The sequence below is a fragment of the Sceloporus occidentalis genome, unplaced genomic scaffold (genome assembly GCF_023333645.1).
Source record: "Sceloporus occidentalis isolate IW3139 unplaced genomic scaffold, rSceOcc1.0.p SCAF_5, whole genome shotgun sequence".
In the NCBI taxonomy this organism is placed as follows: Eukaryota; Metazoa; Chordata; class Lepidosauria; order Squamata; family Phrynosomatidae; genus Sceloporus; species Sceloporus occidentalis.
The window spans coordinates 17,199,633-17,221,452 of NW_028316985.1; the positions used below are offsets into that span (position 1 = coordinate 17,199,633).

At 40.0% G+C, this 21,820-nt stretch overlaps 1 protein-coding gene across 2 annotated transcripts; it reads right to left on the reverse strand.

The window, feature by feature from the left end:
* Nucleotides 1-1,118: 1,118 nt before the first annotated feature.
* Nucleotides 1,119-20,890, reverse strand: USP18 (ubiquitin specific peptidase 18). 2 transcript variants are annotated; one of them, XM_089527727.1, is made up of 11 exons: nucleotides 20,808-20,890; nucleotides 16,051-16,236; nucleotides 14,496-14,589; nucleotides 13,271-13,416; nucleotides 12,914-12,993; nucleotides 11,271-11,417; nucleotides 9,324-9,419; nucleotides 7,119-7,289; nucleotides 6,539-6,670; nucleotides 4,084-4,133; nucleotides 1,119-3,026 (listed from the first exon to the last, which is right to left on the reverse strand). In XM_089527727.1, the coding sequence occupies exons 2-11, from the start codon at nucleotides 16,226-16,228 to the stop codon at nucleotides 2,972-2,974; spliced, it is 1,149 nt and encodes a 382-aa protein (XP_089383853.1). In that variant the 5' UTR covers nucleotides 16,229-16,236; nucleotides 20,808-20,890; the 3' UTR covers nucleotides 1,119-2,971. The 2 variants fall into 2 exon arrangements, with proteins under 2 accessions (XP_089383853.1, XP_089383852.1); XM_089527726.1 differs by having other exon boundaries at nucleotides 14,496-14,592.
* Between the last annotated feature and the right edge of the window lie 930 nt (nucleotides 20,891-21,820).

Genomic DNA, 21,820 nt, shown 5'->3' on the forward strand with positions numbered 1-21,820 from the left:
TTGTGCCTCTAGAAACATCTAGTATTGGTAATTCTCAGGGGAATGGGCCAGCTTTAGGTCCTGGGGGTGATGGTGGGGTATCTAAAGGCTTCTGTCAAAACTTCTGACTAGAAGTCACTTTTGAAATTTGGCCTCTTTGGGCAAAAAATAAAATAAAATAAATAGGCTCATCCTCCATTCCATATGGTCAATGAAGTCCCCTAGAAGCTTCTGTGGGTAAGACTGGCCAATCTGCTGCCAAATAAATGGTTTATTAATTCTTGAACCTGGAATCCAATTGTTTCACTAGCTCTCCTCTAGTTGGAGCTAAAAATAAGATTTAGGCAGATGTGACATTTTTAAACACTTCTGTAACTTTACTTATAAAACCATGAATAGAAAATGTTAATTGCATGATAATTAAAAAAAGTATAACCACATGTGTAAGGAAATCTACCTATGTGTATACCAAGTGTTACCCAAAAAGGTGGAGTGGGCTAGAGGATGGGCACCAGCTGTAGCAATGCCTTTAAATGCCTGGAGGAATTATAGCTCAAAGGACACTCACTTAGCAAGAGGCTGGGTAACTTGCAATACAAGCCACTGAGCCAGAAAAAGTGCAGACAATAGTTTCATCTAGCAAAACAACTATTGCATATAGTTGCCTATAATTTATGCCCCAAAACTGACCCTAAAATCCTGGGTCGACTTATATATAGGTCAGTATGCTAATACTGCCTAGAAAGGTCCTGAAACAGGCACAGCCTGATGTCCCATGCCCCACTCTCCATGCATCGAGGCATGAGGTGTGTGTGTGTGTAAGAGGTTCTCAATCCGATTTGAAAGCCTTCTCTTCCCATCAAAGAAACACCCCATTTAGCTCCACTTCTGTCCCTCTCCAATCCGATGTTAAAAACTCTCCTTCACCAGCAGAGAAGTGGTGTTAGGTGATCAGGAGCGGTCAGGAGGAAGTGGAGAGAAGTGTTTTTTTCCCTTTTCCATCCTTTGTCATAGCCCCCTAAGGTTTACCCTCGACTTATCCACGGGTCATATCAAAATCCATGATTTTGACCCTGAAACCTTCCAGCAGATAGCAAAGAAACAAGAGGCTGCCTCATCCTCCAGCCTCTTGACTTTAGAAAGGCATTTTGCTCAGCTGTTGGTCAGGCGTGCCAAGCTTTCCTAAAATAACAAGTTTTCAATGTCAACAAAGTAATATAACAACAAAGTGTCTGTTTAGCAATAATTTAAATTACTGTATAATCATTTTATATTAAATAAAATATGTACTAATTAACAATGTCAGCTGTTTTACATAAATAATAATGTGAAGGGGTTTTTTTTCATATGGATGGATACCCACAACCATATTCTGCACATTTATAAACTGAAATTAAAAGAAAACAAATAGACCAAGAGAATCTATGCAGCTCTTACTATATACTGCTAAAATAAAATATTGGTTATTATCCCATCAGGTGCTTCATTACAAGATAGTCGGCCCTTCTTATACTCGGATTTTTTATACACGGATTCAAGCATACACAGTTTGAAAATGTTAAAAAAATTATAAATTTCAAATATCAAACCTTGATTTCCCATTTTTTATAAGGGACACAATTTTGCTATGTCATTATATTTAATGGGACTTGAGCATCCATGGATTTTGTTATACATGGGGGATCTTGGAACCAAACCCCAGCGTATAACAAAGGTCCATTGTATAACTGATTGTATGGTTTTCTATGTTGTACTGCACACATTTAAGTCCACTGAGTTTGCTTTTAAAGGTATGTAACGCTCTGCAAGATTGGACTGAGCATCTTTTTTCACAATGCACACACCCCAAACCATTTCACTAATTGTCTACATCAAACAATAATCTAAATTGACAGTGACTGCAACAAAATTATAAAATCTTAATGGTTCTTGGTATTATTATATCAGCTGAGCAAATATCATATTGGGTTGGTATTCATATGCATGGCTGCAGTTGTACCCTTTCCATGGTGTGTCCAAATTGGAGACAGAAACCTAAATCCTGTGGTTAATCCTGAGCAGAGTAGACCATTCAGTCAATGATATTTACTTATATGTTAACTCATTATTTAACAATTGACTGAACAGGTCTATTGATTGGGGGATTCTGCGAGTAATGCTTCCATTGGGAACGATATGGCCTTCCCCTCTACCTTCACGAGAAAGTTCTGCTTTAAAGTTGGGAATCACTTAGCGCTCCAGATGATTTGCAAGTGTCAACAGTCCTAGCCAGCACAGCCAATACTAAAAAATGCAAGGAGTCAAGTAACATCTGGGCAGCTACCTGGTTTCTACTCCTGCTTTAAAGTGACAGACAAGGTAGAATGGAATGATGACAGGAATGATATTTTTATGCTGCAAACAAACTGGTTTACAGGGAGTCCTGGAAATAAAAATGGTAGGATTTCTTAATAATTCTGAGCATCATCACATTGCAATTCCTAGATCTCTCTAGGGGAAGAGATGGACGTTATGAGAGTTACACCACTATAACGTTATATCCCCTTAATATTAGAGTTTTGGCTTAGAGAAAGCAATTTGAGGTATAGAATTTCATTTGCCCCAGATTCACACTGCTACATATTGCTTCCTTGTGTTGTGCAGAAAATACTAATGTAGCCTCCTTATACTAGCTAGCTGTGGTTGTTTTCAAAATGATTTTCTCCTGGAAATAGGACTACACAATATTCCAAGGCTGTAAAGATCTTCTTTTAAGGTCCTCCATTCCTCTTTCTCTCACTTTTCGAAGGATCCAGAAAAAATCATATTTTTAAAAGAAACCCTGTCTGTAGATCATAAAATTCTTCTAATCCTCTTTTTCAAAAGCCTTCCTTCTTGGTGTCTTCTGTTCATTTATCACTTGAGCTCTCCTCAATTGATATTATAGGAAATGTCATTATTTTGATCATGTCTAGGACCTCTCTCCAGTTGCTCAGAAAGTTCATGGATCTGATCAGAGCTGCTTGCAACTCTTTTTCATGTAAACCAGGAGGTAGGCTGTTTCACCCCTACAAGGAGAAAAGAGGAGAGGAAAAACAGCATGTCATTATAGGTTATTGGCTAAAGTGGAATTAGTCCTCAGAATGCATAGGCGCAAAAGAAGCCCTTCTTATCTCAAGCAAAACATTAATTCCATTTAGCTCAGCGCAGTTCTGAAAAATAAGTAAGTATGCACAATTCCAATCTGGATGAGGAACACTGAACACAAGTGCCAGTAAGGGCTGGGGGTTGTATTTTTTCTCTCCTTCTGCTCCAAGTGATAACGGAAGATTAAACTCAGGATGGAATCATCCAGCCCCCCCCCCCCATACATTACTAGACTGCAACTCCCAGTGCTCCTTACCACTCACCAGGGTGCGAGTTGCAAGGCTACTGGGAGTTGTAGTCTAATAACATCTGGAGGGCCACACAATTTCTATCTCTGACTTAAATCTTCCCAGCTGTGCACCATTACAGAAACATAAAGAAGAATATGATCCTAAACTACATACTATGTATTTAACACAGCATGGAGGTTAGCTTCAGTCTCTTACATAATTGTTATGCTATGTTTACTACAGGTTGAGTCTCCCTTATCCAAAATGCTTGGGACCAGACGTGTTTTAGATTTTGGAGTTTTTTAGATTTTGGAATATTTGCATATACTTAATGCCCTATCTTGGAAATGAGGCCCATATCTAAACATAAAATTCATTTATGTTTCGTATACACTGTTTGCACATAGCCTGAAGGTAATTTTATATACAGTATTTTTTAAATAATTTTCTGTATGAAGCAAAGCTTGTATAAACTGAATCATCAGAAAGCAAAGGGGGTCACTACCTCAGCTACCCATGTGGACAATTTTGGATTTTGGAAAATTTCAAAATTCTAGAAAAAGGATATTCAACTTGTATTTAACTTGCTGTAGTTATAGTTTTAACATCGTCAAGCTTCATCAAAGCAAATCTAAAGCAATTTGTTATTTTTTCCACATAGCCAACAATAGTCCTAGTTCCTCTACTTCCATCATCACTCTGGTTCTTCTAGTAGAATTAGGAGAAAACTTAGATATTCCCCACTTACCAACGGACAGATGCTCTTCCATAGGTGCATTTGATATCATCCCAGGATACCTATAATGTGTAATGCAAAAGTAGAATGCTCGTGAGATTTATTCAGTCTCAACCATACCCAGTGTTGAAAATATGACAATTCATAGAACAAATATTACACTTTTTTCCTTACAGAGCTGAATCTTGATTTACTTAGAGTAGACCATACTAAGACCACACCAATTGAAATTAAGGAGATTTCAGGCAGTCATAACTAAGTCCCAAATGACTTCAATGGGTCTACTGACAATTACAACTGAAACTAAGCTAGGTGTGGGAATCAAACAGCTCTCCAAAGCATAAAATCACAAACTCTGAAGGAGCCATTTAATCCATTTCCCTGCCTGTGCAGAAATCTACCCCTACCCCTAAACCCTGAGAGATGATTATCTGTTCTCTGTTTACATGTTTTTGGACCACAGATCCCAGCATTCATCACCCTTGACTATGCTAAACTGAACTCAGATTTGCAGCAATGATTTGCACTCTGATTTGTGCCAATGTAAATAAAGACTGTATTATATTACAGTGGGGACAACAAAGGTTTTGCTCTCAGTAAAGTTAGTCCACCTCCTGGCTATTGCTGCTACACAAAGCAATAGCTGAGGTGTGACGTATCTAATACTCAAAGAAATACTCATGTAGAAATGGTGTAAACATACATTCTAAGAGAGGGACTGGATTGCTTTGCTACAGTTCTAAGAGGTGAATTCTTAATATAAGAAGTGTGCTTTGGCTGTTCTAGGTCTATAAAAAGTATTCCATTGAGGGCAGCAGATTTATTACTGTATTTGTGTTACAAGACTAAAATATTAATATAAAGCTGCAACTCACTCTTCTGCTATTTTTGCTGCTAGACCCACACTTAAAGGGGATACGGACACTGATCTGACTATCATATAAGACTTGGTTTTGCAACTTTGGGAGCCTAGGTGACAATATGGCAAATTCCAGAAAATCCAACCAGACTTAGACATGATTCAATCTTCTAAAAGATATAGGGGTGGAGGAACTATGCCTGTGTCAAGTGGACACCACTAGGTCTATTTAGAAAGAAAATGTCCACTTCAATTAAATGTTGACAATGTAATACAGATAATGCTTCCTTGAGCCACGTGATATGGGTACCGTATGTTCAATAATTATCCCCTTTTGGTTGGATGTGTTACAAGCTGTTAATTTTGTATTAGAAAAATCTTTGGCACTTGCATATGCACATGCACTTTTAAATTATATCATTGTGACATGGAACCAAACTGATGGTCAATGTTGTTGAATCCTGCATGCTTTTACTTTTTTAAGAAAACATTTCTTCTCCAAAGCTGAAAAGATAAAAACATTTTTTCCACATTTCTGCCATCACATTTCCAATATTTCCAGTAGGGAGCACAGAATGGATTTGGGGGCGACTGCCACCATATCCGCTGAAAGATGTCCAGTGTAGTACCTGTCCTAAACGGGGTCACGCTCCCTGTGAAGGACTCTGTTCACAGTTTGGGGGTGCTCCTGGACTCGTCACTCCACCTTACTGCTCAGGTGGATGCGACGGTCAGGAGCACCTGCTATCAGCTTCGGCTGATACGCCAACTGCGACCCTTCCTTGGCCAGGGGGACCTTGAAACCATTGTACATGCTCTGGTAACCTCTCGATTAGATTTCTGTAACGCGCTTTACATGGGGCAACCCTTGTACCAGACCCGGAAGCTTCAATTAGTGCAGAATATGGCTGCTAGGCTGGTTACTGGATGTTCCAGAGCCAGCCATATAACACCAGTCCTAAAAGATCTTCATTGGCTGCCTATTCGCTTCCGGGCTGAATACAAGGTGTTGGTTATCACCTATAAAGCCCTAAAAGGCTTGGGCCCAGCGTACTTGGAGGACCGCCTCTCCCCATATAATCTGCCCCGCACTCTCAGATCGGGTGAGAGACATCTTTTAAGAGTTCCAGACGCTAGATATGTTTCATCTCGGAGGGCCTTCTCTGTTGCAGCCCCACAGCTCTGGAACTCCCTCCCCAATGAGCTCCGTACTTCCACCTCCCTTGATGTCTTCAAGAAGAACCTGAAGACTTATTTATTCCGCCAGGCTTTCCCCCCGCGAGCCTTGTTGTTATGCTTTTCCCCCTCACAATGTTTTGCTGTATTCCATTCTACACAGCCACTTGTATGGGTGTTGTTGTTTGTAATTGTTTTATTGTTATTTTGTAATACTGTTGGGGTATGGGATTGTGATGGTTTTATCTGTTTTTATCCTTGTTGTACACCGCTGTGATCCTTGGAACAGCGGTATAGAAATAAATTATTATTACTATTATTATTATTATTATTATTATTACAAAACTTTTGCTTAGATCTCAGATCCTGCTTTATTCAAGTATCAGGGAAATCAAGGATACGTTTCTTACCTTGTAAGTCTAGTTTGCTTACCTGACAGACACTGGAATCATTGAAACAATACCATTTGAGTTCTGTGAGACTCCAAACATAGGCACAGTAATGACCAAAATTAGCCGATCCCGAATGTGCAACAACAGCAAACAGATCATACAGCCCATCATCCTAGAAAGAGCCACATAGAGAAATTTTTAGTGGAAGCACTACCCAAATGCAAAACTTCATTCTGCCTGCTTGATATCAAAAGGAATTGCTATTAATATCAAACCATCACTGCCCCTGATCCTTTGTTATCTAAAGCTGATACTCCAAAATACTAGTACTACCCTCAGTTCTTTGCAAACCTTCCCTCAGTAAATGTTGCTCCCTGAAGGGTTACATACCACACAGCAAAGAAAAGGCAGCTTTTACTGGTGACTTTGACTTAAGTAGCAAGGTAAGATGTAAGAGTAGATTAGACTTTGAGACTCATGTAGCCCAGAGACATAACATGTGCTAGACTGTGATACATTCTCCACATCAAGTGTTCAGTAGCTTCCTATGACCAATGCTAAGCACATTTCATCATATCTTCTAAGACCAGAGCAAAAGACGATGCAAGAAAGTATCTCACCTTTTCTTGGGAATCCAGACAATACTGTTCTGGGGTCAAAATCTGGCTGAAATCCAGACTTTGCGGGAAGGATAAGAAACTGTTAATCTTCTGCGTCTGATAGCTTTCATTGCAGCAGAACCGCTTCAGATGAAGGGTGAGCGTCTGTGGCAGATATGTGACTTTCATACCCTGCAAAATCACCATGTACAAATATTAGAAAGCAAAGACTAAAGAACAGGGGATGGCATAGGTATCCTGTGATTAGAAAATAGCTCCTGTGACTAGAAAATAGCTTGTGTACCTTTCCTTTCAGAAAATCCTAATATGTAACTGCACACAGGGAGGCTTTTTATTGGAGTGTTTACTTTTGTACATTTTTAATCGTTTTTAGCTTAGTACGTTTTTAATGATTTTATATTTTTAACTTGTTATATTGATATGATGTTTAAATTATGTATTTAAAAATAGTACTTTTTTAAAAAGTATATTTTGTCAGCTGCCTTGGATCCAATTTAGGACAAAGGCAGCTTATTAAATAAATAAATAAATAAATAAATAAATAAATAAATAAATAACAATAATTTATACTCTGCCTTTCACCCAATACTGAGACTCAAGGTGGCTAGCAACATTTACAAATGATACAAATTAAAACCTATACAAAAAAATAATAATGTAGAGAGATTTTAAAAACCATTTATAAAGTTAAAAACACTAAAATGTATTAAAACACTATATAGAGACTTTAAAAAATACCTTAGGGAGGGAGTTCAAAAGTCTGGGAGCAACCATCAGAAGGTCCTTTCTGTTATTCCCACAAAACTAGCCTGAGAAAGTGATGAGACAGAGAAAAGGGCCTCTCCAAATTGAGATCTACACCTTCAAATAAACTGGACCTAAGCTGTATAGGGCTTTATCAGTCATCACCAGCGCTTTGAACTGTGCTGGAAAATGGACTTGCAGTCAGTGGAGTTGCTGCAACAAGAGAGGTTCCAACAGTGAGTACTGTATATACTCATGTATAAGTCTAAAAATTTTAATCCAAAAATTGGCTCAAAAACCCTAGGCTGACTTACCAATGTAAGTCAATGTAAGTAGACTGGGCCCTTGGTATCCCCTGGGGTTTGGTTCCAGGATTCCATGTGGATACCAGTCCATGGATGTTCAAGTCCCATTAAATACAATGGATAGTAAAATAGTGGCCCCTATATAGAATGGCAAAATCAAGATTTGGTTTTTGTAATTTAATAATAATAAAAATAAAATGTATTTATATCCCGCCCCTCTACAAATCGCAATCGGGGAGGCTTACAATATTCGGGGTGGCTTACAACCTATATATGGATGGGAGGCCACCATGATGCCGCTGCCATCACATGCTAGGGTTGAATATTTTCAAGGCATGTATTCTTGAATCCATGGATAAAAAATCTGTGGCTATGGAGAGCCAAGTGTACTGTATGTTAACTTTTTTTTTTTTTAAAGGAACCACTCCCTTTTCTGAATAGAGTGACGAAAGGCAAAAGCTTACTCCATCCTGGGAGCACCTAAAAGTAGCACCGACTACTTCTACTCTCTCCATCACAGTACTGCTGCTAACCTAACCTTTTTGAATGCCTGGGAAAGAAAATGGCAGAGATAGCAGCTCTTTGGCACTTCTCCTCAAAGGAGTGCTGAGAGGAATCAGGCTTTGAAGGATCTGAATAAGAAATTTGTATATGTTTGTCAAATTTTCTAAGTTAAAATCAGGCAAAGTTATCACACTAAAGTTAAAGGCTATAATCACTGCTAATGCAATCGCCATTTTCTTTGCTTTGCTTTTCATTCTTTCTGACATGGGCACATTTTCTTAGTGCCCCTCGTGCCTTGTCACTTCTCCCACACATTGCCCAGCCATCATTTACCATAGTTCCCTCCTCATCCATCTAGCTTTGGATGAACATAAATAGTTATGCCTGCTGGAATTTTTAAAAGTTCTTTGGAATTGTTTTCCTTTGCTTTATCTTTTACATCCTTTGTTACATGCCCCTAGGTTTTTTACTCTTGATTTATTCACGGGTAAGATCAAAATCCACAATTTTGGCCCCAAAACCTGCCCTCAACTTATGCATGAAATCAATGTAAAGTTGAACATATATGGTAACTTTAATCCTAAAGTCAAAGCAGCAAAAAAAATCCCAAGAAGTGAATTTCCAATCCACAATTAAAAAAAGGCAAAATTACCCGCAACCATGGTGTTTTCCGGTCACATTTTTCACAGCGAAATGCATTTTCTTTCATTAGTTGTTCAGGTGCAAAGAAAGAACGCAATGAATCTTCCTAGAAAAGGCAAAAAAGGATTATACCAAACAAAGGGCAGACATGAATCCCCTCTAATTCAGGTCCGGTACAGATGGGCCAAAAGCGGCATTCCACCGCCAATATTAGGGTTCCAGAGTGTGCAGCAACCGTACGCTCCGGAACCATAGCATGTGATGGCAGCGGCACCATGGCGGCCTCCCATTCATAGAGGCCGCCATGATGCCACAGCCATACAGCGCTGGCAGGAAGTGGTGTCATGGCGGCACCCCTTCCTGCTTCCAGTGTCACAAAAAAGAAGCCACTCTAGGTGGCTCTTTTTTTGCAGTGAGTTTTGTGCTGCAGCATGGGGGTGCTGCAGCACAGACACAGGGTTTACAGGGGCAGCACAGAGCCTCCGAACTGTATTACCCCCGCAGCGCAGAAAGGAGCCACAAAACACACCTTTTTGCTTTGGTCTCTAAGGGAAATCAGCACAAAGAGAGAGGAAACAAATGTATATGAATATATAGGAGTGGTAAAGACCACCTAGAAAGTATAAGATACTTGATATAATAGGTGGTTTAGGATCTATGATATAGCTAATATGTAACCTAAAGCTAATATGTTTTGCTCTATTTTTGATGTTTTCTGTTTTGTAATTTGTACATATATGTTACATGATGTATGTTATATGTCTACATGTTTTATAAATAAATAAATATTTTAAAAAAACACCTTTTTGCTTCCTGGAAAGGGTGCTGTAGCTGCTGGCACTGTGCCATGTGGACGCAGCGCCAGAGGAGTGCCATGACACCGCATGCCATGCAGTGCGGCATACAACACCACTCCGCCATGGGGGCGGAGTAGGGATGTGCATCATGTGGTTGCCATGCCCCAACTCCACCACCAGGCTGGCCTTAATGGCTGGTCTGCACAATTCCATAGTTACCTCCTGATGTGTCAGACTACAATTCCAATACTGGATAAGAATAATGGGAGATATTTTTCTGTTGTTGTTATTATTTCTTAGCTGCCTCTCACCATGGATCAAGGCATGGAACAACAACAATTAACAGAGAAGCAACATCAATTAAATACATATCAGTTAAAACACAGATGAATTTAAAAGGACAAATAAGGTGTACACATATTAAAACAATGCATATTTAAAATTAATCACCAATACATCTGGACCAGAACTTGGAAAAATTGTGTTTTGCTTTTAAAATAATTCCCCAAATCCCCCAGCCAAGAACACTCTGGGAGTCATAGTCAGAGAAAAATAATATTTCTAAGCTCTCATCCGAACACATCTCTGCCTCCTTCTCTTGAGCCAAAAGTTAGCTCTTAGCTCTGCTCAGTGCCACAAGAAGTCTCCCAAAGCACAAGAATGAGACTGTACAGTCAGTTGCAGTCTCCCAGACAAGGGACTGTACCTTAGTTCCTTTTGAATACAACAGAATTTGGGTGGCAACTCCTGGGACCAATTTTGTGGCATTATTGATGCCAAAATTAATGTAGACTGCCAATCGGACAGCCAATCAGATGGCGGATGGCTTGAGCTCAGGAATTCTAGGTTGGCATGTGCTATGCCAATTGGGTTTCCACACTAAGTTTGGCATCACTTCTGAAGGGGGATTTTTAAAATTTCTTTTAAAATTAAAAATGTGTTTTGCAAAAAATGGGAAAGCCACATCTCTAGGCAATCCCTTTGCACATCTTGCTTTTGCAGAAACCTCACTGAAACAACAGAAGTGGCATGCTTTTAAAAAACAGCAACAGCATTCTGATAATTCCAGTTTATTTTGAAGATAGCCTTTAGGGCTGAAGAGCGGGGTATAAATACCACAAATAAATAAATAACTCCAGGAAGATAATAATACACCTTACCAACTTCCTGAATGCTCGAGAATCAAAATCAAACATGGGGAGGGGAAGCATCAGCATGTTGCTCTCCTTCTTTGTTTCGCATGAACACTCTTGGCACATTATGCATTCTTTCAGCCGGATGGTGTACAGAAGATTGAGACTTTCAGCCTTAAAGGGAATGGGGTGAAGGAAGGAGAGAGAAGAACCAAGAAGTGGATGAAAATCATGCCCTCGGAAGAGGAAACTTAAGGAGCTGGAAATATTTAGATTGGAGAAGAGGTGGTTAAGAGGTGATAGCCCTGTTTAAGTATTTGAAAGGGTGTTATATTAAGGATGGAGCAAGCTTGTTTTCTGCTGCTCCAGAGAATAGGATATTAGGAGGAATTTCCTGACAGTAAGTTATTTGACACTGGAACAGACTTCCTTGGATAGTGGTGGAGTCTCCTTCTTTGGAGGTCATTAAGCAGAGGCTGGATGGCCATCTGTCAATGATGCTTTGATTGTGAGTTCCTGCAAGCAGGGGTTTGGACTGGATGGCCCTTGTCTCTTCCAACTCTATGATTCTATGAAAATTGTGTACAGTGGGACCCAGAAGCAGATTCAACATATGTGTGGCTTCACTGATGAGTCTCCAGCTGCCTCCCATCATTGTGAAAACAGCAAAACCATATGATTGAGTTCCTTGCCTCAGAGGAGAGACCCTCTGTTCTTGAACCCACATTGGCTTCTTTTGTTGTGCCTTTGGTAAGCTGATCTTCATTTGCTGTTCTGTGCTTAGCATGCGAAGTTACTTTTTGAAAAAATATATAACTAAGGCGGGTTACACACCACCCAAAAGTATGTGCTTGGCACGTACTAGGGTTAGGAAGGGGCGTCCTTTCCAGACGCCCCTAACCCTAGTACATGCCAAGCACGTACAAAATGGCGGCGCCCATTCTACATGGGCGCCGCCATTTTGACGTAGCGGCGCTTAGCATCCACACGTCTCGGAGCAATTATGACGCTGCAAGTGCACCAATGGCGCTCTGTGGCATCATAATGGTGCCACAAAAAGAAGCTGCATTTTGCAGCTTCTTTTTGTTTCACGAGGGAGCCGCGCGTGTGGCTCCCTCGTGCAACAAATGAGGGCGGCGGGAGACCGCCCTTTTCAGGCGGTCTGTAAAGCGCCTAACATTACAGGTCAAAGACAGAGTGGGTAAAGAAATAACAATCACAATTACAGTCACTGAGTTTCTTTAAGTAATGGTTTACTTTCTTGATTTTCAAGAATTTTCTCTCACTCATAATTTGGTGTAATGGTGACTTTTTAATGCAGGACAGGACTGGAAAGCCCAAGTCAGTTCTATCGGTTGTGTAAATAGTCCAGACTCAATTTGGATTTTGGGGCCTGTACAGTGTAAAAAGCATGCAATGAGCATGGGTGGAATTTGGGGTTTATAACTAATGTAGACAAGTCCATACTCCATCTGTCCAGATGCTCTCAATGTGATGGCTCTAGTGCTTGAAATAATGGGCCATCCAGGATTACCGGGTTGCTTTATTAATTTTGGTTAACCAAAAGTGCCTGGTTGGCGCTCTTGGACACAGCCCAACAACCTTTATCTTTAGCTGGACTTCTCTGAAGGGAGCAAGCTCAGATAATACAACATAGCAAGAACACTTACCAGATCTGTGTTTGTGATTTGGTCCTTAATTAGGTTCCACAGGATCAAGAGAAGTTGAGCAGCATCATACAGGACAAACACTAGAGAAGGAAAAGACAGAACAACCTGAATTTAGCACAATGGATTGTTTTTATGTCTTCTTAGTGCTTTATTCAAATTCTGGTATTCTTACCGACTTTCACTACTGTGCTCCCCCAGCTTCAAATTCCCTACACATTTTTACCAGTCTTGCTCTACCACTCAATAACTACTGGTAATACTACACTGCAATGTTTTGTCTAAATCATATGGGAAAGAACAATTACAAAACAGAATTTCCTCTCCCAGTGTGAACAAACCATTTCAGTTGCTTCTTACATCTCACATTGTGTTTTGAGAGGCACTTGGCGAGATCTAGGGGATGTACGGATTTCTGCTTCCCTCGCTGCATCTCCTCCAGGAGTAGGAGCATCTGGTAAGGGACACTCGCTTTTTGCTCTGCTGGTTCAAAAGGCACTTTGATCCTGCAACAGAAAACAGGAGAAACCATAATTTATACCTCACACTCAGGATTATAATCCTATCCACACCTACTTGCAGCTAAGCCCTAACAGAAATCTAAAGTCTCGGTGCCATCAGACTATTAGTGCATATTGGTTGGCTATACTGTACAGCAGCATGAGCAAAAGGTAGATCTGGATCTATTGGTTGACTTCTGGGTGATCTGAAGTAGATGGGTAATTTTTTTATAAACATTTGTGCAATAATAAATTTGTTGCAGGACTCTTGTTTTTTGCTGCAATCGACTAACAGTTACATCTGTGAAAATTGATTTCCAGTTGCTTAACAATAGAAGCAGTAAAAGAACTCTCCTCTCACGTTCAATTATATTGCTGAAATTAAATTAATAAATCTCAGAATAAGAGGAGAACAAGTTGCCTTATCATAGTTGGGAATTGTCAGCTCGTCACAATCAAATAACAGATTCTGTCCCTAACAGTTACTGTAGACGGGTGGCAGTGACATCCTATCTGATAATACCATGCACAGCTGACCTGGTTCACAAACCTGTTGTAGCTTTAGGATTTTTTATTTACGCATCCCCATACTGCAGGTGAAAGGACTGAGAGCCTTATCACATGTGAAAAGAGAGCTGAAACAGAGTGGGAGAGTAGTAGCTTTCTTCATGCCTCTCTGCATGTTGCTGTAGCACTTCCATTCCCTTCCTGATGGAGACAATTGTAAAAGCATGTTTTTATCGCACTGAAAAAAAATCTGTTTTGCAAAAGGCATGCTTTTACAACCATCTCCCTTGAGAAGGAGAACAGAACTGCTACAGCAGCATGTTGAGAAGCAAGGAGGAGACTCCAACGCTCCTTCTCTGTTTCAACTTTCTGTTTTCATAAGATAAGGCTCTGAGGCTGAGAGAGAGTAACTTGCCTAAGGCCACCAAATGACCATGACAGAGAGGCTAGATCTGAATTTGAACTTACCCATTCTAAATCTGGTGCATTAGTCTCTATCTGACCTCACTTTCCACTCTAAATTTTTGAACACTGGCTGAGTGAGAAATGAAAAAGTAGACTCCCTGATTTTTCCTCACCTCCGGAGGATCATAGTGAAATATCTGTTCGTGAAGAAAACTTGCAGCAAGGAATTGAGGCAGCAACTTAACCCAATATTGTATAAGCCAACAGCTGCTGAAAAACACAGACAAAATATGAAATTTGCAGATTGGGTGGTGAAACCCAAGAAGAAATATATAGATTTAAGATTGAAACACAATGGCAAGAATCCTCTATCACGGACTACTTTGTGTATACTTAACTACATAACAGAGATACTAGGAAACCCTGTCAGTGAATTACAAAGATGCATAATGGGACACCAGAAAGAGTGATCCAATACACATCAGCACTCCCTAGTCATTGTACATCAGTCCCGTTGTGCATTAGTCACTTTGCTGGATCCCCTACACAGGCTGCATTCTGGCACAATTTAGAGCATTGGTGTTATCCCAAAGCAGGGGACTGGGGGTCCCCCACCAACAGTATCAGTGTCTCCTTAAATGTTGGGGGAATTGCTTATTTGAAAGGAGGTCTGAGAATGGTAGGTAACTGACGGGATTGTTCCACCTCTGTATAGAAGTACTAACTGAGGTAGAATTCCAGATTTAATGAATCAAAGAAATCTGAAACGCCATACAAGGCTTACCAAAGTAGAGGTTTCGAAAATTGGATAGTGAAGGCTTAGGATTTAGAGAGTGATATTTATCAGTCTGAAGAAGAATTCCCACAAAAGCAAAGTGTGGCTCAGACAGCATCCGAGGGCGATACAAGAAGGAGAAGCTCTGTACAGCTGGACAGAGTTCAGATAGGTGGCAGCTGTATGTGCAGAGTGACCATGAGTGGGTTGGGTATTTATCCGTTACGTATCTTCAAGGGATACTTAAAATGCCAACACAATGTACAAAGAGTTTGATTGCACACCCACGGGATTGACAAAAGGGGCAATTCTGATTGAAAGTTTTAATTCTGGATTAACAAAACAGTGATTGGATCAGGGACAAACTGAATAAAATCCATGAATATGGAGGGCTCGCTGGGTAGTGTGGGGGTGTCAGGTATGCTATCACCCATGAGAAAATTTGGGCCCTCTAGATGTCTGGGAGGTTCCATCTGGCATGCCCAATACTAAGGGATTATGAAAGGTATAGTCCAAAACAGATGGAGGGCTAGGGTCCCCCAGGTATAGGACTTCTGCAAGCAGAAAAATAGCGTTAAAAGGGAGAATAGGTCCCTGGAGTATTCTAGAAGTGCTATTGTCCATTTCAGGTTGGGAGGGGGTTCTCCCAAGTGATGAGGGCTGCAAAAAAGGCTTCAATGGGCCACATGTGGGCTGTGAGCTGTATAATTCCACCTCTCACTTGAATGGAAGAAAGCAGAAGTAATGCTGGATATGTTCAGACTAATAATTCACAGCACTACCACATAAAGGTATGCTACATCTACATGCTGTTTTGTTCCTTAACATTGCTGGGGTCAGAAAACAGAAAGAAGAAGTTGTGAGAAAACACAGGCAGGTAAATGGAAGACAGTGGTGCCTGGACTACCCCTGTAATTGGCAAAGAAACAAAAAGCAAAAGTTAAAAGCAATACCATTTCTTAAGTCAGCCAATCCGCAGATAGCTTTGAGCTTCTTGTTGTACTTCTCCCTAACATCCTCTCTAGATTCTTCTTCTTCCTCCTCTTCCTCATCAGTCTCAGCTGCCACAGTCTGGTATTCGTCCAGTTTGGGTGTCTTGATTCTCTTTCGCCGTGCAAAGCCTTGTCTCATCAAGTGTACTGTGCAGCACAAGTGGACAAAAAGATGGTTACTTTATTCCTAAATCAAGTACTTGATTTGGGAACTCACTCAAATTAAATTTCTCTTGCTAGATCAAAAATGGTCTTCCCCCAATAATTTTTGATTTCATGGATAAAAACTGGTTACTAAGCATCAAATGAAAGTGGTGTCATTTTTGCTGTATGGCCTTGAAAGGAAGGTTACTCTAAAACAGTTCCTGATGCGGACACTTCTGCGAACACAAGTTGAGTATCCCTTAGCTGGAATTCTGAAATCCAAAATATTCCAAAATCTAAAAATGTCCACATGGGAGGCTGAGATAGTGACACCTTATCTTTCTGATCATTCAGTGTACACAAATTTTGTTTCATGCACAAAAGTATTGAAAATATTATGTATAAAATTATTTTCAGGCTATGTGTATACAAAACAAACTTGGGTCCCCATCTCCAAGATACCATGCTGTATATGAATTGCATTGGCTTCCTTAGCTGCCGCATCATATTGCCATCTCATGTTCAGCCTATGGTCCTATAAGACTCCTAGATCCCTTTCGCATGCACTGCCATCAAGCCAAGCGTCACCCATCCTATATCTGTGCATTTCATTTTTATTGTCCAAGAATCCTACATTTATTACAGTTTTAATTCATTTTTGTTTGTTTTACCCCAGCTCTCTAATCTGTTAAAGTCATTCTAATCCTGTCTTCTGGGGTATTAACTACCCCTCCTAACTTGGTGTCTTCGATAAAGATGTTGGATAGCACAGTAAATGTGGAAGAAAAAAATGTGGCAGGTCAATTTAAAAATGGAACACTCTTTCTAGCTATCGGAGGATGTGCCACCAACCCTGCAAATTCAGACTGCCTTCCCAGAAAATGAATCAGAAAAACAAACTACAGTCCAAAACACACTTCAGAAATAATCCAGTTTAAGACTGCTCTAACTGTCCTGACTCAATGTTGGGAATTTTAGTTTATTGTGGCAACAGAGCTCTCTGATAGAAGGTTACAGGTCTCACAAAACTACAATTCCAAGAATTCAATAGCATTGAGCCAGGGCAGTTAAAGCAGTCCCAAATTGGATTATTTCTGCAGTGTATTTTGGAACCTTAATTTCCAGTTACAGTCAGCCCTCCTTATCCACGATTTTTTATCCACGAATTCAAGCATCCACAGTTTGATTTTTTAATATATATATATATATATATATATATATACACGTATAAATTCCAAAAAGCAAATCTTGATTTTGCCATTTTAAACAAGGAACACCATGTTATTGTGCCATTGTCTATAATGTGAATATACATGGATTTTGGTATCCACAGGGGTCCTGGAACCAAACCCCAGTGGATAACAAGGGTACACTGTTCTTGTATCTCTGATTCTATTTTGGACAACTCCATCAACAAGGTATAAATTATACAATATATAATACAGTATTAACAAGAAATGTATATACCAACATAGCCATTTGTGTGTTTTACCCCACATAACTGAGTTTAGGAACATTATTTTGGACTATAACTTCCAGCCAGCACAGCGAGTTGTCAGACTGGCTGGGACTTTTTGGGAGCTCTTGTCCAGAAAAATCCCTTTTCCAAGCTTTGCATCAACATCACCAAAGATGAAACTTACAGCATGAAAGCACTTTTAGTATCTTGTATGAAAACCACGTAGCCTGATCTTACTTTACAATCTCGCAAAATTCCTCTTGATTTCAATGTGACCCAGATTTGCAGCATAAAAGCCCAGATGGAAGCATATTTCCAGAGACAATTGCAATTTTATGTACCATAACTTGTTAGATGCATTAAAATCAGCCTATATGCACAGAACTGGACTATATAATGGAGCAATTGGCATAGATCTTAATGAGAATTATTGATCAGTATTTCTAACAGAATTTAACAGTAAGCTTTTGCTGCCTAATAGCTTTATTTTATTGTACTTTATTATTCCCCTCTATTTGCAATATCCTCATGTGCAATTAGAAGACATAGCCTTCTTTCAAAAAGCATTTAATTTAACCTTTAATTTCTTGTTTTTATTATGCATTTTCTTCCTTGTTTGCACACTTAAACATTTTATCATTTTAAGGCCACATTCCCACTACATTTTAAACCGGTTTGCAAATCGCTTTGAAGCAATTTAAATGACCCTGGTTCAGACTTGAACTGTTGATGAAACGATTCGGAGAGCGGGGCCATGTGCTAGACCCATTTAACCTGCATCTTTTTGACATTGATTTTTTCCACATCTTTTGGGATAAATTCATTCTGCACAAGTGTGTACCAGATGCAGATTGGAATCAATTTCAAGAATGGATTTGAAAAACTGAATTCACTAATCAATTCAGTGTCAGTGTGAACAAGATGCGAATCAGAATCGATTTACTATGATGTGATAAGGGGTCGCCGGTGGGAAAGCGGAAATTAACAACCTGTGTCCGCTAACCCTTCGACCTTCATACAGAAGTACATAAATGCAATTGCAGTGATGGACAGAGAAAAAAAATCTCGCTGAAAACGCTTCAAATTTAACCAATTCATTTGCCAATGTGAACTACAAGTGGGTTATTTTGAGAGACTCCCGCAGGGAACGGTTTAAATTGAATCAACTCAATTGTCAATGTGAACCACAAGTGGATTGTTTTATTTTATTTTAGAACAAGAAAATGCAATTGGGGCAAATGTAGTGTGAACCACGCTCCGTTGCCAAACCAATCCATCAATTCGATTGCAAAGCAATTTATTTGTAAGTGGGAATGAGGCCAGATATGGGAACCAGCTGCCTTACTTGCTTTGGCTGCTACTTTATGAACTCTTTTTGCGTTGAGGGCAATGTACTGTATAACATTTATAATTTAATTAATAAAAAGACACTTGAGTCTGATACATAAGCGGATACATTTCATTTGAAGGGATGGATAGTACAATACGGAACAAAATTTCTCAATCTCTATGTTTCACACTCTTGAGATTAGAATGAGAGCCTGTGTGATGCAGCTGTTTTGAGTGTTGGTCTACAACTCTGGAGACCTGGATGCAAATCCTGGCTCAGCCATGAAACCCACTGGGTGACCTTGGGGAAGTCACACTCTCTCAGCTTCAGGGGAAAGCAATGGCAAACCTCCTCTGAACAAATCTTGCTGAGAAAACCCCAAGCCTTAGGCATGGTCTAAGTCGGAAATGACTTGCAGGCACGCAACAACATAATGACACACCTAAGCTCCATTACATATTGAATTTGAGTTCTTTCTCACAGGCAGATCCTTGGGAGGAAAGAGAAGATGAAGAAACAGAAAGTTATCTTCAAATTGCCTGTCAGCTTATGTCTTTCTAAGAAAACTTCAGAGGTGGTTTTGCCATTTCCTCCCTCCAAAACGTAGTCAAAGCACCTGGCATTCATTGTCAGCCTCCCATCCAAGTACCATCCAGGGCTGTCCCTGCTTAGCTTTCAAGATCAAACTGAATCTGGTGCCTTTGGGGTATTTAGGCAGTGCCTTTTTATCTCTAAAGGTATATGCACATTTGATCTCCACCAAGTTACATATTTGGTTTAGTTATATCTGCCATCCTATTCACACATAACATGCAAGTCAGTTGCATAAACTTCTTGGGACTTATATTCTCAGGTAAATGGGCATAGGAGGTTTTTCGCTTTTCATTTTGACATATTTGGTGAGGAAAGCGCAACAGGTTCTCTCACTGCAGAGACCCAGAAAGAAAAAAAGAACATTGACTTTCCGAGAACAATTTCCCTCCATCTAAATCCACAAACGGTGTTTGCTTTTAGGAGCGGAGGATTCGTTTTATGGACCACCCATGAAAAATTATATTTAAAAGGTCCAGATTCCCTCTGATCTTAGGGGCTAAGCAAGGTCAGCTCTGGTTAGGGTTTGGATGGGAGGCCACCAACAAATGCCAGCCGCTGTAGGCTATGTTATAGAGGAAAAGACTGGCAAAACTCAGCCCAATTAAGTGACTGGAGTAACCATTGCTTGGTGAGGAGACCCACTTGGGCAAGTCACACTCTCTCAGCCTCAAGGGAAGGCAATGGCCAACCTCCCCTGAACAATTCTTTTAAAGAATACTTTCATTACAAATTGCAATTACAATTATAAGCAATATTTCCTGGGAAATTAGATATAAGTTATAAAATGACAAGAAGGCAATGATACAACAGCCCCATAGCACATAATAAAATCAGCTACTCAGTCATGTAAGCCCACTGGGTGACCTTGGACAAGTCACACTCTCTCGGCCTCAAGGGAAGGCAATGGCAAAACCTCCTCTGAACAACTCTTGGCAAGAGAAGAAAAAGAAGAAAGACAGAAAGAAAGAAAGAAAGAAAGAAAGAAAGAAAAGCCAGGAGAGGGGTAGCCAGAAGTTGGACTTGACTTGAAAAGGCACACAACAAGAACAACAACTGTACACACACATACAGAAAAAAGAGAGAATAGTGCAATTGATCCTCCAAAGTATCAGAACCAAAAAGAGAGAGAGAGGAAAAAAGGATTCAAAAAGGTCAGGTTGGAGGAGGGGGGGGGAAGGAGGCAGCACTTACAAAGAGAGGTGATCCACTCCAGTTTGCTTTGCTACTCTGGCTGCAAAGAAGCTCTGCCTCCAGCCCTCCTGGCTGCTTCTTCCCTTCTGAGCCCAGCAAAGCAGAGCAGTGCAGCTGCAACCAAGAGCAAAGGCAGCAGCAGAGAGAGAGGTTTCATTTCCCACTGAAGCCCAGGCGCCTAGCGAAAGTGAAACTTAACACAGACTCCAGGGCCAAGCATGCAGCTCCTTCCAGGAGACTAAGGGACCAGAAGACCCAATAAAAGCTTGTGTGTCTGCTTTGGGTCTTGGGCTGTGCTTCAGTTAAAACACACATCAAGTGAATAAGACAAACAAGAGGTACACACATATTAAAACAATCCACATTTTAAAATTCCTCATTTCAGATTCACAATTTAGGACCTTACCAGATCAAAGCTAAAAACACTATGCAGTATATATAGTCAAGTATATAGAGGTAAAAAACTACTTTAAGACACAAAACAAGGAAAGTGTTATATATATATATATATATATATATATATATTGCATGTTTGTATGTGTGTCTCATATATATATGTCTCCTGTGTATAACAACCACTGTCCAAGACCCAAACCAGACACGCACATATATACACACGCAAGCTTTTATTGGGGAAGGTCCTCCATTTTCCTGGAAGGTCCTCCATGCTTGGCCCTGGAGCTTGTGTTAAGTAAGTTTCACTATTCACATATTAATCAAATCTGTGAATAATCAAATCTGCAAAAGTCAAAGCCGCAAATGTGGAAGGAGGGACGAGTGTGTGTGTGTGTGTGTGTGTGCGCGCTCGCACTCATCCCTCCACATTTACTGCTTTGACTTTTGCGGATTTGATTATTGACGGATTTAATATGTTCTCTCTAGACATCTCTAGAAATTAAATTACTTAATTTCCAAAGGGAGACAAGCATGTAAATATATATAAGGGAAACGAATTGTAAAATTATTAAAGAAGTCAATGCTGTCTAGAGTATGAAGCTGGAATTTATACTATA